General features: G+C 30.7%; 1 protein-coding gene across 1 annotated transcript; it reads right to left on the reverse strand.

The window, feature by feature from the left end:
* Nucleotides 1-2,193: 2,193 nt before the first annotated feature.
* Nucleotides 2,194-9,147, reverse strand: LOC143067705 (caspase-3-like). The gene is made up of 6 exons (XM_076241178.1): nt 9,124-9,147; nt 5,655-5,742; nt 5,001-5,239; nt 4,433-4,614; nt 3,909-4,074; nt 2,194-2,563 (listed from the first exon to the last, which is right to left on the reverse strand). The coding sequence occupies exons 2-6, from the start codon at nt 5,738-5,740 to the stop codon at nt 2,343-2,345; spliced, it is 894 nt and encodes a 297-aa protein (XP_076097293.1). The 5' UTR covers nt 5,741-5,742; nt 9,124-9,147; the 3' UTR covers nt 2,194-2,342.
* Between the last annotated feature and the right edge of the window lie 1,132 nt (nt 9,148-10,279).

Consider the following 10,279-nt stretch of genomic DNA (forward strand, 5'->3'; position numbering starts at 1 on the left):
CATCGGTTACAAAACAGTCATAAAGTGTTATTTGTTTGCAGCATATGGTTTTGCAATATAATAAAATTAAGAATGGAAATGGAGGATGTGTCAATGAAAACAACCCGACCATAGAGCAAACAACAACCGAAGGCCACCAATGGGTCTTCAAGTCAAAGTCGAAAGCGTACACAAAACCTGCATGCATACATATAAATTCTTAATTTTTCAAGAAATGATATGTTTTAATATTAGTTTTGAACTTCCCGAAAAAGTGGTCTCGCAATAGTCTGTGAATTTGAAAACCAAACCAGAAAGGAAAAGTTTAGTTTAACGGTTCGTCAGTTTCTTTTGAGATATGAAACGAGTTAGTGACATTAATGATTTTGTATGTAGCATATGCATTTAAGATTGTAAAGATCTTGACTTCCCTTGAAGGCCTAGCACAGTCGGTCGGGCTATCTATATGAAGGAACTAAGGGTCCGTAAATCGAACAGTTTACGAAGAATTTCAACATTTAATAAACATGAATCGAAAATTCTTATACTGCCTGTTGTGATTTTTTGACTGAGTGTGGTTGCTCAAAGCGAGTGGTATAATGAGAGGCTTACCATATTGTCGCATCAAGTCTCGCTCTTTTTTTTAGTCTTGCAGTTCCTTGGGTTTTTGTAATTGAACTTGATTTGTATCTTCCTTATTGATTCATTGAATTTAGAGATTGGTAAACTACTGGTCTCTATTATGTATGATAAGTTTTCAATGTTAATTGTGGGTGGTAAATAAAAGAAAATACAGTGAATGATTTATTAGTAAAAAAATATATACAAAATGATGATATTTATAAATAACTCAATATAAGTATATTGTAAAATGTTATCTGTAGATGATAAAATAACGAAGAAACATTGAATAATTTACTAGCTAAGAAAAATATACAAAATAATACAATGAACAAAAATCACAATCTAAGAAGATATCAAAAATAGTATTGGAATTTTTAAAAATATGATATGTATGCAATCATTACAGTGTACTAAATAAATGTTATAATTCCACTTAAAGACTGTTTTCTATTCTATCTCTTTATATTGTCTCTGGATGATAATTTGAATGGCTTATCAATGTTGATAAATTTATGAATAGTTTGGATTTGTAATGTCTTAGATATCAACAAAATATTCCAACTTCAAAAAATATTCCTAAGAACTGTTACTTGATATCAATATTAGAATTTGAAATTTACATCAAACCTTAAAAAGACATATAACTTAATTTGCCATGCCATTATGTTGGAAAACAGACAAATAGTAAAAAGAGATGACAAAATTATTTTATTAATAGTATTATTAGTGATTTAACTCAATAATAATTAAGAAGCTTAAAGTCATATAAAACCTTAAATCAAATTTTTTTTTTAACAAAATGGATAGTTGTCATTATTAAACTTGTGTACATATACTTTTTTTTAATTGCTTGCTTCCAGGAATCAATTCGCCGACATATTTTCCGTATTCAAAGAGACCTTAGCGTGACCCCTCTCGTAAAAATCTGGTGATCGCAATACGCATGGATATGTCATTTAAATAAACTATTATCTGATTGTACATGATATACACGTGCCCAATATCCATGCATCTTTGTTGGTTGTTTACTATAAGGTGACAATCGGTGTAAACTACGGCTTCAAAACACGACAATTAATGAGCGGCCATATTTTCAATTCATAACAGACAGAGTGAGAAAAAAAATGACGATTAAACGATATTTTTGCGTAAAAAATGACAAAATCGTTCACAGAAGACTAATTTTATGATATATACATGCATTGGTTAAAGATATAAAAAAAACATTATTTTTCACCAGTCACTCGTTTCATATGACTTTAATAAATTACCAAGATATTGTACCAAAAGTTATAACTCACATCCTTTACATCTGACAATGTGAAGTTTAGAATTAAATAAAATCTAAACTCATTCGGGAAACAACTGAATAGCTTACAAGATTGTTTATTATACCAAAATAAAATAATCAAAGCATTTCGTTTGGTCCGAATTCAAAGTGGACATACGTCGAAAAAATGAACTAACATTTGTAACACTTTTGCCCAACGGTTTGAAAATTAAACAGGTGTTAGTTTGTTCTCTTCTTTATCTTAGTTTTTGACGACATCTTTTTTACAGGTTGAATATTTTATTGTCACGAAAACTCACTATAATTGAAACAAACATATCAGTTTTTTATAAAAATATATCTGATGAAATTTTTAAATTGTTCATTTCAATTCCATATATATATGATATCCGCTCAATCAAGATCAATTTTACAATTGCAATGATTTTTCTGTCTTACTGTCAAACATTTATTGTTTTAAAACCAACTTTTTTGTAAGATGTGAAATAAAACAAGGCATCTGAGTAACGTTACTCCTTGGAATGTTGGGTTGATATCCGATTCCAACTTTTCTATTTGCTCTGGTCAAGATTTTATAGAAATCTTCACCTTTATTCATGTGACGTAGTTCTTCTGTCAGGTGGTTTACAAATGGAGTTCCTTTATCTGTGCTTCTGTAAGACCCGTAACCTGTTTGAAAATAATTTTCGTTTTACATGTTATAAACAAGTGCGGGAATTTCTCGCTATATTGAAGACCTGTTGGTGACCTTCTGTTGTTGTTTTTTCTATGGTCGGGTTGTTGTCTCTTTGACACATTCCCCATTTCCTTTCTCAATTTTAAGTATATGACAATAAATCATATTAAGTTGTGTGTGTTGGTTTTTTCGTTTTCTCTGTAAAGAGAAAGTTTTAAGAAGAATGCAACATGGCTTCACAATAGTTTCAAATTCATTGACTTTTAAATTTAGTACTCTGATATCAATATCACAATAATAAATATCTGTCTCTTTTTATACTTTGATTTCATTATTAACACATTTCGATGTACGATTATTATCAGTTTCTTGACAGGTACTTAAAAACACTAGTGTAATCACTAAATCTAGCTTTATTTTGTAAAATGTATAACAAATTTGACTCAACGATAGCCAATGAATTACAGGTTACTGACTTGGGACTAGCTCAGCAAGATTTTATATATGAGCCAGTTTATGCGAAAAGGTACAAAAAGTCCTTTTGGTAAACTTTATAGGACACGTTATCAAAGTTTGTTATAGTATTTTTGAAAAACGATTTTATCCGAAAAAAATTTACATTAATGTAAACATTTATAAGATTGTCAATTCTATCCCGAATTTGTCAACTAAAACAGAAAAAGACGTAGAAATATCTGAATTTTTGGTATTTGAGCAAGTGTAAAATCATTTGTTCCCCTGACTAATGCTATACCGACCAGAAACTACAGAGACAAAAGTCAATAATTTCCGTCACTTCTACAGGTTTCAAGAAAGTAAGACAACATTAAAACATGAGGGAAAATACAAAAACTATGACATCTTGTGTTTGAGAAATTGAAATTAAGTTAAGTCATTTAATATTATATAAATCAACCTTAGTTGCACGGGATTCGAACCGTTGCCCGGTTTGATTGCATTGATAACCGCATCGTAATCGAGAGCTTTATCCCCATTGCTACCGGGGTTAACATTATCAATTGGCAAATCAAGCTATTTAAACTGTACTTTGAAAATGATTGAAATATATGAAATAATTCACAAAAAATCTTGATAAAACTAAAAGGGGGGGGGGGGGTCTCAACACTTGCAGGTGCGTGTAGCTCCCAGCTTGATGATATGAGGAAAAGTAAATGTGTTTTATAAATCACAAGTCTACTACCAATAATTTTGCACACTTTTTAGAATTTCGTAAATTTTTCGTTTTTGTACCTTTTCGCATGGACTGGCTCATATGATTTAGCTTTAGCAATACTAATATACAATATGAAACTGCCATCATAATTATATAACACGCACCAGGGGAAGTAGAGTACACTGCCAAGAAATCTGCTTCATTAGGTATACGCATTGGTACTCCATACGATTTGTTATAATCATAATATTCAGCTTCGCCATCAGCCTGGTTTGGATCTCGTACTACTGTCACGTTAACACCACGCCCAATGCCTTGTCCTCTACATGCCTGTAATCAAAATAACACAATACATTGGTAATACTAAGTAAACAATGAACATATTATTTCACTATTAAGCTTTCAATTAAAATGGTTCTGTCCAGCACTCTTTTTACTGATGTGCATAAATTCATACCGTTAATCTTATTTAATTGATGCTTGGCAAACCTGAAAATTAAACAGGATCATGTTAAATGAAACCACTATTTATTTTAAACATTTTCGAGGGCACCAACTATCATATACTTGGAGCTTGTAAAATAATATTATCCTTTAAAACAAAAACCCATTATATCAAGAAACACTTGTGTGTACCTCATATGGAGTACAATATATATAAAAAGATTCTAATCTTCAATTATCTCACCTGAAAAATGAAAATCTTTGGCTTCAAAATAAGTTCTGGACAGTTTTCTGCATTGAAAAAAGACATCACATGTTTTATCTTGACATATCTATCTGTCATACACACAGTGTCCTCATCCCCATGTGTCAGTATAGCTACAATCAGACAGCCAGTTTTCTCTAACTGATCGCTGTCGTTTTTAACTACAAACATAAATATACATATTAGCTAAGCCTTTACACAAATTCTATTTTGCTACCAAGTTAAGAATTCAAACACTTGAAAGGACCTGTTTTAGATATTGATCTGATATTGACATAACTAGAATAAGGACTTTTGCCAGACTTCCTTTATTTCGAAAATCAAAATTTCATAGAGGACATTTTTTCTAAAGGAGGTTGAAACCCGCCAAATAATTAAGCAAACTGTATTACTTTTAAAATACTTTCACACTTTGCTTGCATAAATAAGTAATAAATTACGATGCTTTATTTTTCTTTTTAAAAGGCAACACCACGAAATGAATTACATAAATTGAAACAATTTTTTGAAACCAGAACATTCATGATTAATACAATTTTAGTCATACTATCTTTAAATTTCTCTTCCATGTCATCGTAAGTGGCATCAGTTAATAGGTCAGTTTCGAAACCAAGTTCCTGGAAACTTTGGAACAAGGACGAAGCATCAACATTACTTCCCATTCGATCAGGTAAATTCAAATCACTTTCGAACGTTTCGTTGTCGATTATTACTGCCGTAACAGAACTAATTGCATAGTTAGCTTGCTTCAGATGACCTTTTGCTATGTTAGCTGACCCAGAGTTGCTATAAAAGGAAATTCACTTCAAGTAAAAATATTAATTTTATTTTAATGGAATGGTATATCTCTTGTGTGTTTAGTGTTTCCTTTAAATGGTAAATTCTTAACCTTAAGATTATTTTCTTAAATAATGTCTCTGACAAGCATATGAAAGCGTTCGATTTTTTCCCCCGAAAATAAAGTAAAAACAACTAAGTCAATCGTTTTTTGCAAGTTTAATTCTTTTTTACAAGTGGCAAGTGTTTTTTTTTTTTAGAATAAACTGTCATTTCCAGGGTGTGTTTAAGTGCACATATTAATCATGTTAATAAACGTTCAAAATACGATTTATTCAATGAAATTTTGATGAAATTGTAGTTGATTTAAAATGAGAGAGTTTATGTACACAATTGAAAAATGTTTATTCGTCATTGTATGTACCTTTCGATTTCATGAGTAATGGGAACTGATTTTGTATTTTCTTCTCCTTTATAATGACTAGCATCCACTTCGTCTTGATTAGCCATTTCTATAAAGATAAGAAATACTTAAATGATGTAGCAGGATTAGACTAAAACTGGCATAGTTTTACATCAGTCTCGTCACAGACCTTTATTTAGTACTATAATTTCCAACCTAAAGTTGGTGTAATCTAAATGGTTATAAAGACCTATACGTTTCCACTTTTATCTTTCAAATGCATATAAGTGTCAATTTTCAAAATTCAAACATGGTTATAAAGGATACTACAGATATAGTTAAGTCGGCCTCATGTCTTGACTTACATCTAGAAATTGACAATGAGGGTCGGTTGAAAACAAAACATTACGACAAAAGAGATAATTTTAGCTTTCCAATTGAGAACTTTCCATTTCTTAGTATCAACATTCCAGCAGCACCTGCATACAGGGTACATATCTCCCAATTGATAAGATATTCCCGTGCTTGCATTTCCTATCACGATTTTCTTGATAGAGAGTTGCTGCTCACTAGGAAGCTATTAAACCAAGAGTTCCAAATGGTTAAGTTGAAATCATACCTTCGTAAATTTACGGACGCCATCACGAGTTGGTTGACCGTTATGGAATAACCGTTTCACAAATAAAATCGGATATGTTCCTTACGTCGTAACTACAATCCCCCTCCCTTTCACGAATGTGACCTACCGATTTAGACTATTTACCGGATTTGTTATCACATAAGCAACACGACGGGTGCCACATTTGGAGCAGGATCTGCTTACCCTTCCGGAGCACCTGCGATCACCCCTAGTTTTTTGTGGGGTTCGTGTTGCTTATTCTTTAGTTGCGTATGTTGTGTCATGTGTTCTATTTTTTTTTCTGTTTGTCTTTTTCATTTTTAGCCATGGCGTTGTCAGTTTATTTTCGATTTATGAGTTTGACTGTCCCTCTGGTATCTTTTGTCCCTCTTTTGTAGAGTAGAACTTATCGTTAATTATATTTTTTTTTTCAATGTTGTAGTTAAAAGATAAGGCAGCTGGTTATCCAAAGTGATATTCATACTCATAAGTCGAAGAACAATCAACCAAATGACAAACAATAGTGTACATACACACAATATAGAAAACTAAAGACTTAGTAGGTATGATAAACTGATATGATATATTCTACTATAATGCCTCAACAATCTTATAGACATTAAACCACATAAAAACCAACACGCAACACGTGGGTGAAATTTTGGTTTAAATATTTATATTACGAACCTTGCCCAAGTTGTAAGGATAATGTGTCTATTAAACTACTTGTGTATATTAATGATTTTTTTTAAATAATGTGTTCACCAACGTTTTGAAATGGTCAAGTTTAAACTTCACTTAAAGTTATCCTTCGTTATAAGAGAAGTTGATTTAACTAGATCATGTAGATAATAAGAAATAAAAAGATACGCGTACGGACGTGCAGCCATGATGATTCTTACATATATCCCGATTGTATTATGATATTTTAAAATATACATCTGAGAATATTTTGTTTTCAACTGACCCTCATCGTCAATTTCTTGATATAAGTCAAAATATGAGGCAGACTAAACTGTATCTGTTGTATGCTTTAACTGAAGTTCGATGAGATAGATTCGTTTAAAATAGTTACAAAAAGGGTTCAGAAGCAGACTGATTAAAAACCGATTAAACTCATTTTTTTCTGTACAATGAACATAAAATGGGTCTGCTTCATAATAAGACCGAGAAAATAGTATTTTCTTTAAATAAATAAAAAAAAATAACAAAGATACCAAACTCCAAGGTATATTCATAAAGTTTTTTTTTTTTTTTTTTTTTTTTTTTTTTTTGAAATTATTTTATTTTTGATGATGAAACATGTGAAATTACATACTACAGTATTCGATACACATTTTAAAAATAAAGTAATACTTGATAAATCAATTAAGTCATATGGATATAATAATATATATATATATATATATATATATATAGAGTCTATACGAATCTACCAACCAGTAAACTTAATAGGTATTGGATCATCAAAATTGACAATACTACACAAACAGGAAAAATATATATATATATATATATATATATATAAATATTATAAAAAGATTTTGTTAATTAATCAATAAATTAAATAAAAGCTGCTTCTAACATATGCAATTTCTGATCCATTTTTACTTTTTGTACAGGGATTAAGAAACATACAGAGTATTTTTCTATATTAATCCAATATTTTAAATATTCTACCCCACCATATTTTGTGGGGGATATGTTCTTACATCTACATTTGTATATATAATATTTGAATAACAACAAAATATTGTTAACTGTTTTACTGTTAACAAAATCCTGAAACACACCTAACATGACTTCTTTTGCACTGAAAGGCAGGAGAATGCCATAATTTTTAATCTAATAACGGATAGCCAGAAGTTTTGCGATACATTACATTCCCAAAAAATGTGAAAAATATTTTCTTTAAATTCTGAACAAAAAGTACAAAGTTCAGATTCTTTTAATTTACATTTCAATAAAAATGAATATTCAGAAAGTTCATAAAACTTAGAAAAACAATCTTGATCAACCAAAACAGCGAGTGAAAAATAACTGTTATGTTCTTGACTTGGTACAGAAATTTACCGAAGCAAATACTGTGCTAAACTTTTGTATCTAAAAGAGTTATGTCAGCCGATTAAACATCATTGCTGTGTTTGTATTTGGCAAAATTTTTCAAAGTTTTAGGTCCTTAATGCTTTCCGACTTTTTTCTGAAACTAGTTTATTCATAGCTTTCTTAACCCCATTCTTGTTTGGTAGTTGTTTACAATTCCGTTGTTGACAAAATTGGTTTAATAAAATTGGTAATCAACACAAACAGTCTTAATAACTATAATATACGCGAAACAGTTTAAGATTTTGACCAGTGCGTAGGAACTATTTTGTTTAAATATTTACTACTTTCCGGTATGTTCATTTTCGGTGGTGAAACGTCTTCCTAAGTCTATCATTTATTTTTTTGGATAGAAATTCGCTCAAGTCGGCTCTAAGGGCCGTCTTATACATGCAATGAGGTGAAAGTTTTTGTGACTCCGTGTTGAGACCTCACTATTTTGTGCTTTTTTGTTTTGTTGTGCATGTACTGATTTTGTGTCATGAATGGATACCCCATATATTTTGTTATTTCTTAGATAATAGGTTAATAGGACAATAACTTCGATTTAGTAACAAAACACTTATAAAAGGCTATTACATTTTTCGAGAAGACCTATGATAGACAAGGAAATAAATAAAATGACATTCGTACTTTTTTTTAATATTGATATTTACCTTTAGTTTTCTGTTAACTAACGAAATGTAGAAATGATTACAAGGACATCTTACTTCCAGTTAAGGTACAAATCCTTGACCGATTTAATTATTTGTTTCAAAAGTTCCTTACTCTTATGTGTCACATTTCCCCTGATTTTAAAACAACACTAACATGATTTCATTCATGACTGCATAACAAATATCGATTACCGGGAAATAGATATGACGATAAACTTAAAAATAAAATTAGTAGGTCACATGTGTAGATTTTTACGGAAGCGTATTAGCGCCACACATTTTATTTTTTTATTTTTCTTCCTATGTTTGCGTTGTAACGAAAAGGTTTTCGTTATATCGCAAAGGTTTGCGTTACAACGCAAAGGTTTGCGTTATAACGCAAACATAGTAAGAAAAATAAGAAAAATAAAATGTGCGGCGCTAATACGTACGCTTCCATAGATTTTATCATGAATTGAAATAATGAATATTTTTTTTCCAACTGGGTTTTTAATTTTATAACATGACTTACCAGTTAAAGAACACTATAAGTCGACATTTGTATGTTCAGCTTACGTTTTATAAGGAATTCAGGATTATGTCTTTTTTTTCCAAAGTCTGGTTATAGATATTTTATATTTCACGTGATGTTTGCTCATATAGTAAATATTTTTACTCTGTCGCAACTATGAGTAAACGAGAAGCCGATTCACCAAAAAATATTGGAGCAATGATCGCTTATTCAGTGTTTTCTGTGTTGTGTATTGTGTGTTGTGTGTTGTGTGTTGTGTATTGTGTAATGTTTATTGTCATTAGGTATTTTTCCTTTATTTGCCTTGGCTTTGTCAGTTTATTTTCGACGTATGAGTTCGTGTTGCTTAGTCTTTAGTGTTCTATGTTGTGTCATGTGTACTATTGTTTGTCTTTTTGTCTTTTCCATTTAAGCAATGGCGTTAGAAGTTTATTTTCGATTTATGAGTTTGACTGTCCCTCTGGTATCTTTCGTCCCTCTTTTAAAATGTCCATTTTGGTATATTTCGTCTTTCTTCTTAACCAACAGCCATTGCCATCTTGTAAGAACTAAAATGTATTCAAAGATGATTTTGGACGATCTCAGTTAGATGAAAAAGTCATAGATAAATTGAAGCATTGGAAAGGCTTTTAGTTTTGGTAATATAAATCATAAATTTTTAGTATTTTGAGTAATAAGGATTGCCTTTAACTTACAGTGAGGTGAGAGTTTTTTTTCACTTCGTGTTAAAAACCTCATTGTGACTTTGAAAAGTAGA

The sequence above is a fragment of the Mytilus galloprovincialis genome, chromosome 1 (genome assembly GCF_965363235.1).
Source record: "Mytilus galloprovincialis chromosome 1, xbMytGall1.hap1.1, whole genome shotgun sequence".
Lineage (NCBI taxonomy): Eukaryota > Metazoa > Mollusca > Bivalvia > Mytilida > Mytilidae > Mytilus > Mytilus galloprovincialis.